At 39.5% G+C, this 19333-nt stretch overlaps 1 protein-coding gene across 1 annotated transcript; it reads left to right on the top strand.

Moving 5' to 3' along the window:
- Nucleotides 1–10818: 10818 nt before the first annotated feature.
- Nucleotides 10819–12673, top strand: LOC131663085 (potassium/sodium hyperpolarization-activated cyclic nucleotide-gated channel 1-like). Its single transcript, XM_058933179.1, has 4 exons — nt 10819–11054; nt 11132–11296; nt 11406–11913; nt 11987–12673. The coding sequence occupies exons 1-4, from the start codon at nt 10819–10821 to the stop codon at nt 12671–12673; spliced, it is 1596 nt and encodes a 531-aa protein (XP_058789162.1).
- Nucleotides 12674–19333: the final 6660 nt, after the last annotated feature.

Genomic DNA, 19333 nt, shown 5'->3' with positions numbered 1-19333 from the left:
CAAAACATGTGTGTACATGGGAAAACTCCGATAAGCTCAGAACTTGTCCGTAGAAATTATTGCAAGAAAGGCCGAAGTTCGGGATTAGCCATGGCATGCACTGGCGCATTAGCGTTAAAGTGAAATAGTGATAGAACACGTAGAGGACTAACGCGGCAAAGAGCTAGGCATTTCCACGTTGAGTTCTCCTTTCTCCGTCTCTTTCTCTGAACGTGGCAAAGGGGCATAGACCGCAGAGAGGAAGCGAGAGAGAATTCGCGGGGTCGAAGCAAGAGAGCAATATAATCCATATACACGCGAGAAGGAGAGTGAGTGAGAGAGAGAGAGAGAGAGAGAGAGAGAGAGAGAGAGAGAGAGAGATCAAGCGCGAGTGCGCATTGGTTTTGGGGGTGAACTGAGAGACAGAGATAGACGCTCGAGAGAGGGAGCAAGAGCGAGCGAGAGAGGCACGGGATTTCACGGCAGACTGGTCACGAATGGACGCGTCTCTCTCTTCTGTAGCTCTGCCGCTGACAGCCAGGAATTGGAATTGCATCGGCGCCGCTCGATAGCCAGCCACCAGCTTCATGCCAACAGCCAAGCCGATGCTCGCTCTGCCTAGGTTAGGCTGCTTTCACTCAGCTCTCCCACTCTCTATCCTCTCGTAGATACATATCTATGATCCACCCTTTTTGCGCTGCACGCGCCAAACCACTGCTCATCTCCAGCCCCGCTAGTCACATGCGTTCTTATAATATAACTTCTTTAACGAGTAACAACTTTTTATTCGCTATCCATCGGTTGCTATTCATACAGCATTCTACGATAATAAATGCAGACGGTGCCGCAAAATATTGAACTTATATTTTATAAGAAGCTCCTCTGAAATTATTATTTTCAAGATGATCCACGAACAACAGATAGGCGCATTACAGCAGCAATCTTGAAAAGAAGGTAAGAGAATGATGAAGCGTGACACATATGCCGAAAAAGAATGGTGCGATGAAAAGCAGACAATACGTGGGGCAGATATATAAGCGGAGATGGAAAATTACGAAGAAGAAAAAGGCGCAAGGGGTAGGAGTGCACGGCCATGAAAAGGAAAAAGAAGTAGGCAGGAGAAAAGTCGGCTGGCTTGGAGAGTTATTCGCGAGCGAGCGAAATAGAAGACGGGAAAGAGGAGTGATCTCGTGGCGAATAAGAAAGAGAAAGGGCTAGATGTAGAGGAGAAAAGAGAAGAAAGGAGAGGCGCCCTTATAACCCACACACACGCGTACGCATGGAAGTGCGCGCGCGCGCGCGCGAGACAATCGGGCGCGGCTTCGTCTGCTTCGATGGATTTTAAAAGATCCCCGAGATTATTACTTTTTCCCTTTTCTGTTGGTTTTTTTATTCTTCTATTATTATTTCAAAGGAGCGAGCGAGTTGCGACTCGTGGAACGCGTAACCGCGGCCACGCACCAACACCAGTCACACGTACAAACAGCGCGCATTCACGTATACGCGAAAAAATAGAGATGTGGCTATGTATTAGAGAGAGAAAGAGAGCAAACGCGTGCAAGCCCAACTTTGACTATAGGCTCGCCTCGCGACTATCGGCGTGCATTCAAGCTCAGCGTCACGGAAGTAACGTCGGGACAACGACGGGCGCCAGCTCTCTCCGCACCGTCAAATGTACCATCAACCAGATGCTCCGTGTCTTTTACTCGCTCGCCTCGCGGTTTTATGCCCAGTCCTCGTGCATCTTCGCGATTACTCTTTTTCATTCGACTCGCGCAGCAGTCTTCTCATTTTCGATAAATAGTCTGCACCGTAAATGTACCTACCGTACGTTGCACTGCGGCAGAGCAATCAAGTTTTTCGCACACAATATGTATTATTGCGCCAAAATATGTTAAAAATGAAACAGTCTTATTTAAGTTTGGTAAATAATTTTTAACAAAATCATGTGAGCTCGAACGTTTGAAATAAAAAATTGCATTCGATCGATGAACGTTTCAAACGTTTAAGGGAAATTTTTTTCAAGTCGCTCTGTAAAGACACATTACTAGGCGAAGATATGAGTGATAGAGTTCTATAGAAATTTACGGATTTGTAGAATATGGCTAGCGGTACCAATCCACGCTGCACGCGTCTTGAAAGTGAGCTCGGAATCCGATCGTTCTCTGAAATGCTGCCATAGACTCTCGAAAAACTGAGAGAGAAAGAGAGAGAGAGAGAGAGAGAGAAAATTTGCTCCAGCACAAGACATTACACATACCGTAGGGGCGCAGGAGCTCGGAGTACAATAGCGGCGTACGCGCGCGCCCACGAGTTCGGTTCGCGATCTCTTACTCCTTTTTTATTCTCCAGTTCTTCGTCGCTGCAATAATGCGCTTCGCGGCCGGATATAAAAGGAAAAGCCGAGTTCGATTATTAACTCCTCATGATTCCGTACAATAGCAGCGAGCCCCTTCGGCTCGTGTTCCTTTCATTATCCACGCTTCATCACACGCGAGGTGCAGGTAAGCACAGGTGTCGCTATATCGCTGTTAAATCCTTCGCGTTTTTTCAATCCAACTTTACTCCCGACGCTCTCCAAACAAGGGTGCTCTCCGCACATTGCCAGAGTAGTGCGAGCTAGCTATACTCTTCAAGTTGAACGCGCGCGCATGTGCGTACACAAGCTCTAAACGCTATATTCGTACACTTGTATTTTTATGAAATAGAACTGAAAGGAATAACGAGGTAAAGGAGGTTTTTAGATGCAAGATATCTTGTAAACTGGAGTACACGTCTGCTATGAAAATTTCGTACTGCGGATTACCGTGGCTAAGCTATTTGGAAAGGACCGCGCGGACTTGACAATCGTCGTGGAGTTGAGAATTGCGTTGAAAATAGTCGACGTGAAGAAAAGCGTGCGTTTGAAAAGACGGCCTGCAAACAGCATTTATCGAAGGCGTAGATCCGTAAGGAACGGGCGGTGTGCCGTCGAAGCTCAGCTCCATCCCTCCGAGATCAGCGAGCACAACAGCGAAACGCACGTAGTTTGGTCGTCGCGAGGCAACAATGGTCTACGAGCGCGATACGGATCCTTAACGGTCCGCGGAACAAGAATCCCTCGTCATATACCTAGATATGCTGCCGACTAGCTCCCAACTTTCTTAGCCTTCTACATTTTATCGTCTGCTATTACGTAATCGCCACGTAATACTGTCTCGGAGTTTAGATTATGCTATGTTCGAGCACTGTACTATATTGAACCTGCTTATACAACCATCTCTATCAATAAGACCAGAGAAAGAAAATTTTGCGCTCAGCTGAGCGCATTCAATTGGCTGTATCTACGCTCCGAGCAACGACCTTAAATTACCGATTCGCTCCTTGTCTTGTCATTTTCTTTTGCTCTATGTCAAGATAAACCTAGTTCTTTCTCTCCATTGTTTATTCAGAAAAACATAAATACGAGCCAGAGACGAAACCACTAGTACCTCTTCGAAAGAAATTGAAACGCAGCTGGTTGTCAATGTGATCAATGTGATCTTCCATTTATTGATACGAGTATGTTTTAGTATGCACAAGACACTCGTGCTGTCTATAAATGGCATATCGATGACGACTTCTGGCATTCGATCTAACTGACCACTCAAGGGTATGAAGCGTGGATGCCAGAAATATAGGATCTCTTTTCCATTTTTCCGGAAACATACCCATCCGTTCCTGTCTCATCGCTGTATTTTTTTCGGATACTCAACATTATTTTTTACGTGTATTTTTCCACAAGGCAGTTAAGTTGCAGAAAAGAAAATCGGACTATGAAGTCTAGTCGGAGAAAGTAGAAAGTAGGAAAGGGTCGAACAGTGGTGTAGAACAAGAAAGGAGAGAGATAGAGAGAGAGAGAGGCAGAGAGGGAAAGCACATACGTGGTCCGTGCTCGTGCCGCACGAAAGCTACAATACATCATTTTCGGCTGGGATGATCTTACGGTAGATTTACCATTTGCACAGTTTATGGGCGCCGGTCTGGGCCATAAACTTGCTTGGCAATGACGTCCAGCGCCGGCGAGTAGAGGTATAAGCTAGATCCCCCCCCCCCCCTCCCACCCTCGACGCACTTGCTCTGCCTCTACGTGGAGGCGAGTCGCCTCACTCCGAGGGATCGGCCAAGGAACGAGGTTGCCTCGAAACTACCGTGGGCTATAGGTATATAGGCGAGATTCGCGTAGCCCGGAAGCAATAACAACGCGTTACTGCGCGCACTTCGGTCCTACATGCTTCGCCACGCGGAAGCTACGTCGGTTGTTAACTGCCTTGCCAATCTATTTTCGATTTCGATATTTCGCGAGGCTCTCTCTCTAGTTCTGTTGTGAGCCGACCGGAACCAACCATTGTTCAACTCTCCGCTTCTCTCGCTCGCTAACTATCGTCACCTTGTTTTCTCTGCCCTTTCAGCAGCTCAGCTCCTTCAACTTCTTCTTACTGCGTATATAGTTCCAGTGATACTTCTTATCAACATACAGTCTCGCAATAAAGTATTTCATCTCAAACTTTTAGTGCTCCTATGTATTTCTTAGATAATTGCAGACCACCCCTTATTCTGATGCTGAGAGGCATAATGTTGTCCAGTACTTGGCTGATCTAAACAAAGTTAATACTACTTGCTATCCATTGATGTATTCTGCAATAATGCAACCAGAGGAAGAAACTACGTTCATACAAATGTTGGCTTGAAATGAGACGCTTGGCTACTAAATTATTGAATATTTTTTATTTTTCTTTAAAACCTACTACACCCTTTTTGTATTTTCATAAACCAAATTTATTGCATTTGCAATCGTGTCAAGAAAATTTTTTTCGCGAATAACAAGCAGGAAATAACTCGTTGTACTACAGTCTACAAGAAAAGAAGGAAAAACAAGAAAGAAAGTGGAAACTCATTAGCGAGTAAAAGAATAGAAGATTCGTTAATTGATGACGGGACAATGAAAGGGAGCTCAATTCACTGGTTTCCAGTCAAATTTCAGCTCCTTACCATTTACAGCCAGAGCCGTTTTATTGCTTATCCGTTAATTAAACGTCGAGCCAGCCTTTAGAATCGCACGTGCAATTTAACACTCGATGAACCTCGGACCAGTTACGTCCTCGATCCTCTCTCTCTCTCTCTCTCTCTCTTTCTCTCTCTCACCCTAAGTCAGCCCCAAGGCGATATCGTAATAGGACGCGTTGGCGTCGTCATGCGCAGTGCACCGTACAACTGCCGTCCGTTGTACCATTGTCGAACGACGTAAGTCAAATCAGACTAAAGTGATCTCGCTTCAAGTGATCATAAATACTCAGATTATTTTTCGATTGCTTGCTAAAATAGAGCACATTAAGATATTCTATTACAAAGTCTAATATTCATTTTTATTATCTTTATCAGAGTTTTACCAAATATTCCACTTTTGTTTTATTTAACTTGAAATCTTTTCTAAGAAATGATTCTATTTGTTTAATTTTTTATATTGCTGTGTAATTATAATATAACAGGAAAGTATTTCATTGTTTACTGTCTCAGCTTGTAAACGTGACCGTGTGAATGCAGCTGATTTGAATAGACCGAGTTCACGTGCGAATTAATCTCAAAACGTTAATTAATCGAACGATTATTATATTGTATCCAAGTCGAGTGACCACTTTGAGAGAGCACTGTGCTGTACATATAAGTGGTCCTTCACGACACATAGTCCTCGCATACAAAGAGCATTCTGGCAAGCATGCATAGGTGGCATTGGGTGGCATTGACATGGTCCACCAGCGGCGACGACGGGGCGGGGAGTCGTATAGCTGACGAGACGGGTGAGGTTGGAAATTAAATGCGCAGTCAGCCGTTGCCAACTGATTGATTTGTATTCTCCGATCCGAGTCTCCGGCTCTTGCACAGACATACGTGCACACATATACAGGCACAACAAACGCGCACGCGTCCAGGTCTCGCGTGTGCGCTTGCGAGGAAGTGTGCTAAACTCCGCAGGATTTATGTTCTCCCCTAATTGCGTCGCTTCCCATCGCCGCAGGCTTTGCCCCGAGTGCGATCGAGATTGCTTTCGATCCTTATAGCTACTAATCGGAAGCTCGCCTAATTGTCGATATGAGCCTCACGGGCTCGGGCACAAAGGAGATCGAGGGTTACGAGCAGCCGGACCACGAGTCTGGCATTTCGGCAGAATCGCTACAAGGATGCTGGTGTCATTAACGTGCGACAAGTGTTTCGGCAAATAGACAAGGGACTATTCTCTCCCTCTCTCTCCCTGCAAATAATTTTCATTCAATGATCTTTTCATCTCTTGCTTATTTCCTAACAGTATTTTACGTAAACATTTCTGAATTCAGTATACGTTCCAAGATATAGAGGAATTTAAACAAAATTTTATATGAAACTGTTATAACTCGTCGTGGATAGAAGAGATTAATTAAAATTATCTATGATAACAAAAAAATGATTTGAATGTCATTTCAAGATATTTTTAATACGTAGTTATGAGAAGAGTATGCAAATATGAAAAACCTTTCTGATATACCAAGAACTATAGAAGCCGCTCGATCAAATGGATGAAAAAAAAAATTAATTAGTTAATAATAACAAACGTCTCCATAATAAATATTCTGTAATGAAAATTTGATATTTGTAGTTTCCTTTCAGTTTGCTATTAACTTGTTTGAGTGATTTATTTATATTTCGATGATACAACATTTTTATGATCAATTGATCATTTTAATAATTGAAACGAACTCAAGTCGATTATCACCGAAATCGTATCAAGTACGCTGTTTTAAGAGCGTTTGATAACAACTATTAGATAAAAAATATAAATAAATAGTAACAATATCTTGTTAAAAAGTATTTTAGAGATTCTTAGTTTTTGTAAAACTTCATTTTTTAAACCGATCTTAGGGAATGAAAATGGTGACAATAGAACAGATTTGTAGTATTTGGGATAAAGAAGACTATTATTACATCCCAATGAAGTGATTCGTTAATAAATTAGTAAAATTTTAGAAGTTGTATATTCATATTTATGAATGTTTCTGCTGAAAAAATCACATTCCATTTAGGGTATAAATTATCATCTAAATTGTTCTATCAATAAAAATTTCTGCGTTTTAAAATGAGTTTAATGTTGTTAATAGATAGGACTATTTGTACAAATTATTTATGTTTTATTTGTAACTTAACTTAATGGAAACTTTATTGGCTCAACGTATGTTACATTGCCATGATACGTTTTATTTGTATAAAGAATTGAAATAGTGCTGACATCTAGCACATTTTTGAGTTAATAAAGTGTGATGTGCAATAATGTAACAATTATAAAGTTGATATATATAAATAAATACACATACGCATATATACACACACACTCCAAATATCTAAATTCACATGATATAACAATGATTACACTATATTAATTTGATACATTAGAAAATAAATTAATACCAAAAGTCGATAAGTCAGAAAATGTTATGGCAATTACCTAACTCTACTGCCGGTACAATGACGTGCGGGAATCGTATATGTATCCCACTAGGTAAAAGAACTCTTGCTAAAATGAAAATGTTGAATTAGATAAAAACTGATTCTAATTTAGTACTACTCAATCATATCTATATATTTTTTAATCTCCCTCTCTCTCGCAATTTAAAACAAACGCTAATAACAAATTTTATTTATATTTTCTCTCTTTTTTTCTCTGTTACTCCGCCTGATCATCGACCGATGTTGTCATCGTGGCTGTTTGACAATATTTGGCAATATTTGACAATAACAATTCGTGCGCCGGTACGTCTGTAGTTGCGTGTATCATGGTGAAGAATCCGTGCGCAGTCTTTGTTGTTTATTGCACGCTGTGCTCCAGGCATTGACTATCAACATTAATTAAAAAAAATTTTTTATAATTATATTTACCTGCAATATGGAAAATATTAAAGATTTGCAGCGCACTCAGTCCACGGTCTCTATGTTAAGTAAACGTTTTAAAATTGTTATAAATTTTAGTTTATATCTCCCTAGTTGGGTTACTTGACTTAGTTGGGATGGGTTAGTGGGCCTAGTTGGGTTATTGAAAATGAAAAATTTATTTTCGACGCTAGTCACGGGATACTTGGCAACTTAGAATTATGACTTTCAAAAAAAATAGGGAGGAGATTTTTCAATCCCCTCCCTAAGATAAGACATGCTCATCTGAGGTCGGCGCACAAAGTACGCTATCCAGATAGCACATCTTACCTGAAAACGTACGAGAACTTATTTCTCTTATATAATCACCAGTCACAATTTTGCTTGCGAGTTACAAGCACAGCTATAGGAAATCAGGGTATATTTTTAAATACGCCATCTACCTGTGCATCGATAAACTAGTCCAATAGATTTAACTTAGTTATATTACTGGGTTTGTTGGATTCAATTTCACAGGGAAGGAGTCGTTTATCGAAATAAAGTCGATCCGTACAACCCGAACCCCCCTGAATATTAGCCTGCTATATAAGGGTTCCCTTAGAAAATCAGAAAACGAAAAATTCAGCGGAAAATGACACTTTTCTCGAAAAAAATGTTGAAACGTTACGTATTAGATAGGGCTCGGAAAACAAAAGAGAGATCGAGAACCTGTAAGGTTCCGGGAGGCGGTTGAGTAGAAGGGATGATAATCGACTTTGAGCGAACGCTACGGAAAAGTTCCGAGCCTAGTTCCTCGGGGCAACTCGACTCGACAGTGAATCGGCACGACTGCCTTTCAGCTTTCCATCGTTCTAGCAAAAATTTCATTTATTTTTGTATTCGCGACGAAAATTTTTAATCCATAATAATAAAATGACAGTATATTGCCTATGAAACATAATAGTTCACCTTGCTTTATCATAAATGTTTGTTACAAAGTAAAATCGCACAGTGACGACATCCACGTGAGATCAGTCTGAAATTTTCATTTTGGAATATGCTTAAACGCGTATCCTTAAAATTTTTAGAAAAAGTTTAACAGCATAACATATATGAAAATATTATTTTTCGATGATTTTATCTATGACTAATTTTGAAGGTCTCTATATCATAAAAATTAAGATAATTTATTTTAAAAAATTAATTATAATTGCAGAGACTATTAAGAATTAGGTACTTATTTAGTATACATTTTGTTCAAATTTTGTACATACATATGTAAGAATTATGACTAAAATTCATACCTTCATTTCCAAGGAGGTTGACATATGATTGACTTTTTCTATATTATATAAGTACAATTTTTTCAGTGTTAAAAATCAAAAGCTCTGGTACCTAAAGTAAAATGTTTGTATTGTGAATTTTTAAATAGTTATTTATGAAACAAACAAACCTATTTTCTCCATTAACTGACCATAAGGGGCTGCCCTCAATATTAACAAGTAAAAAATATTTGTTAAAACTGGGTGGACAGCTGTATCTTGACTAAAAAGTATAAAGAATTGCAGTTTTTACTATTTCATCAATAATTTTTTCATTATAACCTTTTTTAATTAAATTAATATAATTAAATTAATAAACTGTTTTCATGGATACTTCTATTTATATATTTTTTATTTCACTAACCATTATTAACTACAAATTTGCATAATAATCAAGCGTGAAAACTCTATCGATAATTTCTGAATCTACATTTACTTTGACTTTAGATGATATTTAATTGTCGGTGGATATACATACCATTGAACGGTACTATTAAAACCAATGTCTACGAACTCTATTATACCGGCCTACCGACTTTAAATATCAATTCCAATAAACCAACGTACAAAATTTAAATCATAACTAATTAATAATTTCATCATGGAATATCGTGTAGTAATTTAATATACTTATTGTATTTTTATTGTTTTTGGAATTTAAATAGATAAAGAACATGAATATAACTAAAAAAACTGTTCTAATTAACAATTGCAGTTATACATTGGTTTATTTTAACAAAGTAAGTAAATCTGTAATATTAACACATGTTGATTATTGATTCTATGACTTTAATATTGTAACTATACAAAATTTATTGATGTAATTAAGGGCCTTGAAAAAAAAAAATAAAAAATAAAAAATAAGTGCATCTATTCTATTAAGAATATATTGAGCATCATCTATTTTCGTGTTCAGGCTCTCATTAATATATTTTCATAAAAGTTCGACGATTTCAATTATTTCTCTGAAAGTAGTTGGTAGTTTTGAATTAAATGATATAAAAGGTGGCACAAAGATGTCGCTAGTGATAGTAAATTTTGCACGTACCGTGTGCAAATTCGAATCTTGAATTATATTTTCAAAAAAAAATTATCATGATAACGGATATAATATTAATCTAATTTCACTTATGTGTGATATTTAACTGCTGATAATACAGTTATTCCATCAAAGTTTCAAGTAAAAAATTATGGAGATAAGAAGTATAAACCAACGTGCAAGCCTATATTAATTAGAATAAGAAGTTTTTGCTAATAATAATAAATGACACGAAGCATTTCAAGAATTACAAAACGTATGTTTTAAGACAGATTAATCTCTACTTGAAAATGTTAATTATCAATAGATTGACAATAATGTGTTGTTAATGTAATAAAATAATATAAAAATTAAAAACGATAATTTATAAGAATAATTCTATTTAATGTGCTTTTATCAATGATGCTTTGCAATTTTATATAAATATCAAATTTGATTTCGGATTTTAAACACAAAGTGACAGTGATGCGCCTAGCATTAGAAAATCGAAACCGATTGCAAAACATACTGACGTTACTAATTTGTTTTTATTTTAATATAACCTACTATTACTTATTTGATTTTCAAGAATATTAATGCTTAAAAATGGTCAAAGATCGTGATCATTTTGCAATAAACATCAAAAAACAAAAAGACAGATCGTTTTCTTCAGAAAACAATCGACTTAATTACTTATATTCATTTTGTCGTGAAAGTTTTGTGGCATCTCACAAAAGTCGAAGTGCACAAAGATATTTGAGAAGTCATGCTTCTATTGATTATGAAAAACGACGTCATGCACGTCATCACCCTTACATAATTCATCCATTTAGTGTATTCAGGTAAGAGACCTTTATCTTAGATAAGTTAGTTCATTAGATCGAAAATATCTTGACAGCCATTACATCTTCATATTCAGACATTGGTGGGATGCTTTAATGGTACTGATCATAGCGGCTGGCCTAATAGCTTTTCCTTATCAAGCCGCCTTTGATATGGAGAGAAGTGATTCTGCGTGGACTTTCATAAAGAATATTCTGATATTTTTGTACTGTTGCGACATCGTTATCAATTTTTTAACAGGGTAAAGTAACTTGTTTTTACTCACGTTTGAAAATATATGATTAATGCCAATATCCTATAAATTTCAATTTTATATGTTCCAAATTAAACCGTGCATGTGGTTTTCACAGATATTTTGATAATTCTCAAAGTATGGCGGAGTTAAAGCCAAAGAAAATAGCAATAATGTACGTTAAAAAAGCATTCGTTTACGATCTAATTGGATCTTTTCCAACAGATTTAATATTTATCAACAGTTGGAATAGCTATATAGTTGCTCGAGAAATGGCCTCACTTTTCCACATTTTTCGCATTATTTCATTTATAATATACATCAATAAATTAGCGCGAGATTACGAAATTTGTTGTGCTCTGTATGATTTTATTAGCACGATATTTTGGTTGGTAATTGCTCTGCACTGGGAAGCGTGTTTATATTGGATGGTTCCGGTGGCTGTTGTTTCTTTCGTTGCACCTGAACGCCCACACAATAATTCTTGGATCAATTCTATACAATTGTGGGACAATGCAACTAACGCAGATAGATACGAGCATTGCATGCTTCGAGCTATTTCGACACTAATGCACTCTGGATACCTGATCAAAACTGAGCCCCATACAGCTGAGGATCAGTACTTAGTGAGTAATCAAATTTTCTATTATTATCAAATTGAATTTGATTGCAATCTTGTCAACTCATGTTAAATTACAGGTAATTATTTTTCTATTTTTCGGAACAATAAAGATTTGTTTCCTATTAGCACAAGTGATGCAAGTTTTCAAAGGCACCAATTCGTCAAAATTAAAGTATCAGGCGGCCCTCGCACACTTATCTCAATACATGAGTCATAAGCAATTGCCGCGTAAGACGCAGAAAAGGATAGTGCAGTACTACGAATTTAAATTTCAAAGGCGCTTCTTCAGGGAGCCCGAGGTCTTGAGTATTCTTTCAATGCACATGCGTCAAGAGATCAGAATGCATTCGTGTCGTAAACTTGTAGAGAATGTAACTTTTTTTAACAATTTACCTATTTCTTTACTAGCTCGTATTGTCGGTCTACTAAAGTCAGAGATATACTTGACAAACGACTTAATTGTCAAAGCCAACCAAACGGGTGACTGCATGTATTTCATACAAATCGGTACAGTGGCTGTGTATACGCACAGTGGGAAAGAAGTTTGTCACTTGGAAGACGGTGCTCACTTTGGTGAAATAGCGTTAGTGATGTCAGACGCCAAAAGAGTTGCTAGTGTCGTTGCTGTTGAAACGTGTAAATTGTATAAATTGGAAAGAGCTGATTTTGCGCGAACGATTCATCCATACCCGATGCTGTGGGAGAGAATGAAAAAAATTGCTCTCGAGAGACATGAAAAAACTACAATACTCAACTCACAGTGAAAACTTTCGCGACTATTGTGATGTAAGCTGCTGTGCTATCTGTTTATTTTGCGTAGTAACGTAATGTGAATTATTTTCAAGTGAAAAAGATATATTGATATACTTTTAAATGTGTATTTGCCATGAACAATCGAAGAAAAGTTCAGCTAAGAAAAAAAAGACGATATCCATCGTTACCTTTCCTATCAAAAAGAAAATCTTGATTTCCACGCCGTATAAAGGTAAACAGTGGCAAGTTCCTTTCTCTTTTCAACAAGAAAGAAACTTTCGCACGACACTTTATCGCGATAGTCATAAATAATCTGTTCAATCGAATGCAATACAAAACCTAGTTGATTATCGATAATAGCCATAAATTATTTATAACATCATAATAGTAAGTCGATAAATCACCGACTAACAATAAAAAATTAGAAGTAAAATGAAAGTACGTTAAATATTTACATTTCAAAGAAAGTTATTTCCATTACGAGTTTACGTAATTGGCTATTATAATCGTTGGCTATACTGTGACAAATATAATGCAGAATTATTTGGCTATTATTATTAAACTTTTTATCAGAGCTAAAAGTGTGGAAAGTATTATTGATAAGGCCGTTTTTTACTTAGAGTGAACGTTTTTTTACGAATTCATAAAATATCCATAATAGTATTGTGTGGAAATAGTTTTCCAACCTAAATTGCTACAAAAAAATTAACGATATTTGCACTTTTCCATTAAAGTTGATTATTACAAAGTGGAAAAAATGACGATCAAGTAAAATAAAAGGCTGTGCAATGATAATGAATGATAAAGTGAGAAGGGCTGGCTTAAAGTGGGAGTAAAATCAGAATGGCGACCGAGTCTTGGGAGGGACGCCCCCGCTGGCAAGCGTAAAACAATGGATCGTGCGCATCGACGCATGGGCAATAAGCGCCATGAGAGCTAGTGGCTCGAGGCTTTTCAGCCTTTGGCGTAAAGCGAAGGAGCGAGAGAGCACGCGCAGACAATGGTGCGCTCGTGGGAGGATTGGAGGATCCCCCTATTGTCATAGGTCGACGATGCGCCTGCCTGGCGAATTCCACGTATAGGGTTGAAGTGCCGGCCCTCCCGTTGTTCTCTTAGCGCACCTCAGTGATGCGCGCGCAATTCCCCTTATTTCTGCTTCTACGCTCTCCTTGCTACCAGGCACGATCGTGGGCTTGGCTATGAAATCCAAAGTACTCTTTACTTTTTATTCTTCAATAGGAAAGAATCATCCAGAAAGTACAAGTCAAATTAAATTACGTATTGAAGGCAATGTGTTTTTTCCAATTTTTACGCATATAAATATGTCTGTCATATTCCATAGACAAGAAGAATTTCCGCTATGATAATAGTCAGTAAAAAATCCCTTCATAATTTACTGCAGCAGAGGTAAGAACTGTAAGTCAATAAATTTTATATATAATATACTAGAAATAAATACAACATAAATTATTGTAGGCAAGCGTACTAGACGTTTTCCAACGACAGCATGACTGTATTGTCAGTCCGATTACTCGAATAACCTGACCTCTATAGTAGGCCGGTTCGAACACAACCCATTGTTTTTATAGGCTTGCGCATCTTTACTAGTCGCTGATTAGACGGCAATTTTTTCTTAATACATTAATTTTCTATTTTTTCTGATTTTATAATGACTTGTATGAAGATATATTTGTTCGTATCAGAAGTACGAAATCGATGAGCCAAACAGAATGAACCATTTTTACAACTAATGCATTCGATAACGTTAAGACGATAAGGTTAAGACGTTTACAAATTTAACAGACATAATTGATTGATGCAAAGAATCGATAAATAGGTGCATGCCAAATTACCTATTCCGCAGTGCATTTTTTCAAGTATAAGAATGTTTCTGTTCAAGGGATAATACCGCGCAGCAAAAATATCGATGAAGTGATTATTATGCTCCATTACAAGGGAAAAATGAGCGTAAATGTTAGAGAAAATTGATATTTGGTTAAAGCTCGAGAGGAAAAAAGGTCAAAGTAATTCTGTAGAGCTGTACAAGAGGCAGAATGGCTGGTTGCATCCGCGGAAAAGACAGAGAAGGAGGGATGAGGAGGGCGGAAGCGAGAGCGCGTCAGTGTATGCGAGCGAGCGATGTGGCAACCCGGGAAAATCGGGTGGGCGCTTGGCAGGTATATACGCGTTGTGTCTCCTCGAGGTTGGCGCTCGCTAGCTCGAGCAGAGAGATGCCTATAGTAACAAAAGCCCCTGGCACACCGAGACTCGGGTCGATACTTCACGGCCCTCCTCCTCCTCCTCCTCCTGGCCTCCATCCCTCTCGCGCGAGCGCACCCCACCTCCTTCTTGCCTTGCCATGCCCTTCTCTCCTCCTCCTCCTTCATCCCTATCTCTCGTCGGCTTTTATTTCCCGTCTCTCTTTACCCTTTCTCTTACGGGCGCTTGCTTGCTCGCTCGCTCGCTCGCCTGCTTTTTTCTCTTTCGCGTTCTACTCCATTCCTACCCCTCGCGCTCTCCACCTTGCGCCGTACTTTATCCCCGGCCTTTTTCTTTCCCTTGACTCTGTGTTTTGCTTTCCCATTTTACTCGTCTGCCCCTTTCTCCTGTCCCTGTCTAGCTTCTCTTGGTACTGGCGTTTTGTTTTTCAGCATCCCTTTGCTCCAGACGAGTTGCCCGTTTTTTTCTATTCTGTGCATCTCGTGTCTGTTTTACTTTGCTGCTTTTTACTCTCCGCCACTGACAAATGTCGTGTGCTGAAATACTATTTTCTGCCAACATTTTCTCTCTTCCGTTCGTTGACAATTTTCTTTTTATTTATACATAAAATCTTCAATGCTTCCATACAATCGTTCATTCTGAATAAGCTATATAGCTGGAAAAATATCGATCATTCAATTCGAATACAATCAATTATATGGATGTACGCGATATTTATCGTACAGAAAAATGTTTTTATTTTGACAAAACTCATTGGATCGGTTGAACTTACTTTGCCAAGACACCCAACCCCTCTTTTACCTAAAATACTTCTCTCGTTATATTCGTACCCCTCCCTCTCTCTCTCTCTCTCTCTCTCTCTCTCTCTCTCTCTCTCTCTCTCTCTCTCTCTCTCTCTCTCTCTCTCTCTCTTGGTATTCCTATTCCTCCGAGCACGCGTACGACTTGCACAGGTGCGCACCGACTGATTGATCGTTTACCGATACACGTACACTTGAGAGCGTCCAAGATGAAGGAGGTAGCTGCGCGCGACGATGCGAATATTATGCATTGATGAGGGCAGTAAACGCTCCAGTGCATGTAGCCAGAATATTAAAGCTAAATATTCGTTTACATTTATGCGCGGTTTATTCAATGAGCATGCGCCTATTATTCTTGTTAAGTACAGACTCCTAAAACTTCTATACATAGAATAACGATAATGACTCTGCTCATTTCGTTTTATTTTTATCCAGTGCAGAAAGCAGACCCTTTATAAAAGTGTAATCAACTTTTCATTTTATATTTATTATGCGATATATAGTCGAAAAACCGTTTTAAAGAATTTTCAAGAGAAAAAGTGAAAAAGTTACAAAAGTTATAGATATGCTCGCAGGGAGCGTATTATTTTCGCAAATGCCGGTAGTAGTAGTATTGAGTACAGAACCGGCGCAGAATCTCAATGCACAAGAGATACTTATTGATATGGTCTTCCGCTCACCATTGACTTTCATACGTAAGGTAAAAGGCAAACCCCTAGTCTTCCCGTGCACTTCCGGGATAGCTGCGGTATATCAATTTTTCACGGAGCTCCCCAGCAGATTTATAGCTACTTATATTCCGCTACTGATGCTTTCCTACCGAACCTGAGTAAGCGGAGTTAATAGAACGGTTAGTTTATTCTTAAAAATATCAGCTGCACGAAAAGCAATTTGAAAAGAAATTCAAGAATGATTCAATTTATTATAGAATCTTTAAAAAAGAAAATATCAAAATATCGCACCTATTGTAATATCAGATTTAATCATTTCCAAGTAATGTCATTTGGGCAGGAATCCCTCGTCCTCTATATTTTCCTCTCGTGTCTCTCGGCAACAAAACATGAAAAACGTTTGTTTGAAGCTGAGTGCAGTGTGGGTAAGGTAGATTGGCATCCTCGTGAATTTTTATGATATCGTTACTTTCTAGATGCATACAATCAAGGGCGATGCATTAAACAATCTTCTTTATGAGAAATCTTTATGAGAGAGAGAGAGAGGGAGGGAGAGAGAGAGAGATAGGGAGAGAAGGAGGGCGAGAGAGTGAGAGAGAGAGGAGCTTGGCCAACCGGTTCTCAAAGCCGTAATCCTAAGGACCACCGGACCCTGGCATCTTACTCACCCCTCCGACTGCTAACATAACTTCTAAGAGAGCGAAAATAAAGAGAAACTATCTGGTTTCATCCTTCTTCTAATTAAACATCAAATAACTCTGGCATAATGTTTCTCTTACTCACGCGCGATGACTTTGAGACAATGACGACTGCTGATTATTGAAAATACTTACAACCAGTTTGGTTACAGCCATCGTCAAAGTATTGTCTTGGCTGATGTTGAGCGAGATTTATATAAGCGACCGCTGACAGAGAAAGATCTCATTTCGCGAGAGCGATTTGTCGAAGTCGCGCGCAGCAGAAGGCCGACAAGGCCGATGGCAAGTAATACAGAAGGAGGAGCGGCTCATACGTATATAAAGCAAGAGACCAAGACAGAGAGACAGAGAGAAAGAGAGAGAGAGAGAGAGAGAGAGAGAGAGCCAAGTTAATGTATTCCGCGGGAGCGAGAGGAGACAGCTCCCTCGTAAATCGCGCGCGAGCGCCGCGTGACAAGGCACTTACAATATTCGGCCGTCTGTCAGTCGTCCTCGTCGGGGATGATACCGCTGCTTGTGTTTATAGCGCGATGTCAACAGGCGCGCCGCTTCTAATGACGCCATAGATCCAGCGATCCTACCCAGCGGGTGGCAACTATCGTCGCATCACGCAACATCAAACTCCCATTGTCTGTGTCTCTCTGTGTACACGAGGCACTCGCTTTATCGTTCTGCGGTCAACCAAACCGATGTTTTATTTTGAGCGGGGATTCGCTTGCGATGATCGAACGCTCTTTTATGAGATGGCACGATTACTCATGTGCACAAGCAAACTACAACTACATGTTATTATGTCAACATGCGTATCGATGCTTCAACTTATTTTACAGAAATATTAACTTTGTAAATGATTTTAAATAATAAATGTCACTGAATAACATGGATCGAAATCAATGAAATTACGAATAAGGTGAAAATATTTAAATGAAAGAGCAGGCACCATAAGTTTACAAGAGAGTCTTGCGAATCTGTCAATTACTCATCGTGATGTAAAAGTGTGAAAGGGGTAAAGCTGGTAGCTTGTTGGTCGTCAAAGGCGTGCCCCGGGTACAATTAACTGAAGCACTTAATCGCAATTTTCACGGGAGCAGAATGAAAAAGCCCGGCCGGATGATCAGCATAATTCAAGGCTTCTGCTCTTCTCCCCCTCGGCGGCGTCGGCGGTGTCGGCGGCGTCGGCGGCGTCGGTGGGTATTAACGAGCTGGCGCGAGGGTTGTTTGTGCAATTCACCTTTGCGCCGCGCGTCACTCGATTATCTCTGGCTTGTTAAGGCATTCATTCCCAAGCTAGAATCCGATGATTTGCACAAGCGGCCTGGAAGCGTTTAGATATACGCCAGAAAACCTGACACGCGTCGCGCGTCGGAAGAAGGATCGACGTTGCGTATCGGAGATGAAAAAAAAAAAAAAATGAAACGGAGAAGGACGCTGCAGCACGGAGGCGGTAGCGCATGGCGTTTTATCTGTCTTTTTTCACCTTTTGCGCGAGGAAGCTGCAACGTCATCGCCGATATGACGCTCGAGTTTACTTTCCTTTGAGGTGGCGCCTCGCTGTTTTTTTCCTGCTTGCTTGTGTCTGCCGTCCCCTGGTGACAAACAGATCAGATATTCACACAGCAATAAATCTTTTTCGCTCGCTCACTCGCCTAGTTAGCATTATTGTAATAAATGCTCGCGTTGTGATGCAGCTTTTTGTTATTGTAAGCGGCTGAGCCGCGCTATCAATCCTGTTCACTGGCCGCAACGTAGAGGGCCATTTTATGAAACGATTTATTCAACGCCGAAAACAATTCAACATCGGCACAATCTAACTTCAAGTTTTTGGAAAGACAATTTGGAGCTAAAATTTGCAGACCGCTACAAAAAACGGGGTAAATTGCACACTCTGTATGTTGTCCCTTTATACGGCTCGATGCGACTCTCTGGCCGAGCATTTTCCAACAAAACGCGCAGAAAGAAAGCAACGTCGACAAGAGCGCAGAATAGGGCTGGGAGCTTGGAAAATTCATAAAGTTCAGAGAGAAGAGAGGCTTGCAAGAGGGCTTATGCATGCATCACCTGGCGCTCGAAATGAAAGCGAGCAAATACAGCGCGCGCCCAGCTTTGGAAAATGACTTTGCAATTCGTTTGCGCCCGCTCGCACACACGCCTCTCCAGAACAAACAATTTGCTTTTATAAATGAGCTGCGAGTTTCGGACGAGTTTTCGTACTCGCTACTCATTATCATCAGCTTCTTCCAGTAAGCACCTCTCGTTTGTCTTCCCGTGAGCTTTTGACTCGT

The sequence above is a fragment of the Phymastichus coffea genome, unplaced genomic scaffold, assembly GCF_024137745.1.
Source record: "Phymastichus coffea isolate CEN01 unplaced genomic scaffold, Cenicafe_Pcof_1.1 PCOF00031, whole genome shotgun sequence".
Taxonomy (NCBI): Eukaryota; Metazoa; Arthropoda; class Insecta; order Hymenoptera; family Eulophidae; genus Phymastichus; species Phymastichus coffea.
This window is presented reverse-complemented; position numbering and strand designations above follow the sequence as displayed.

Coding starts and splice junctions, on each gene's coding strand:
- LOC131663085 (XM_058933179.1), top strand. CDS start 10,819: ATGGTCAAAGATCGTGATCATTTTGCAATAAACATCAAAAAACAAAAA. Junction 11,055..11,131: donor CATCCATTTAGTGTATTCAG/GTAAGAGACCTT, acceptor CTTCATATTCAG/ACATTGGTGGGATGCTTTAA. Junction 11,297..11,405: donor GTTATCAATTTTTTAACAGG/GTAAAGTAACTT, acceptor TGGTTTTCACAG/ATATTTTGATAATTCTCAAA.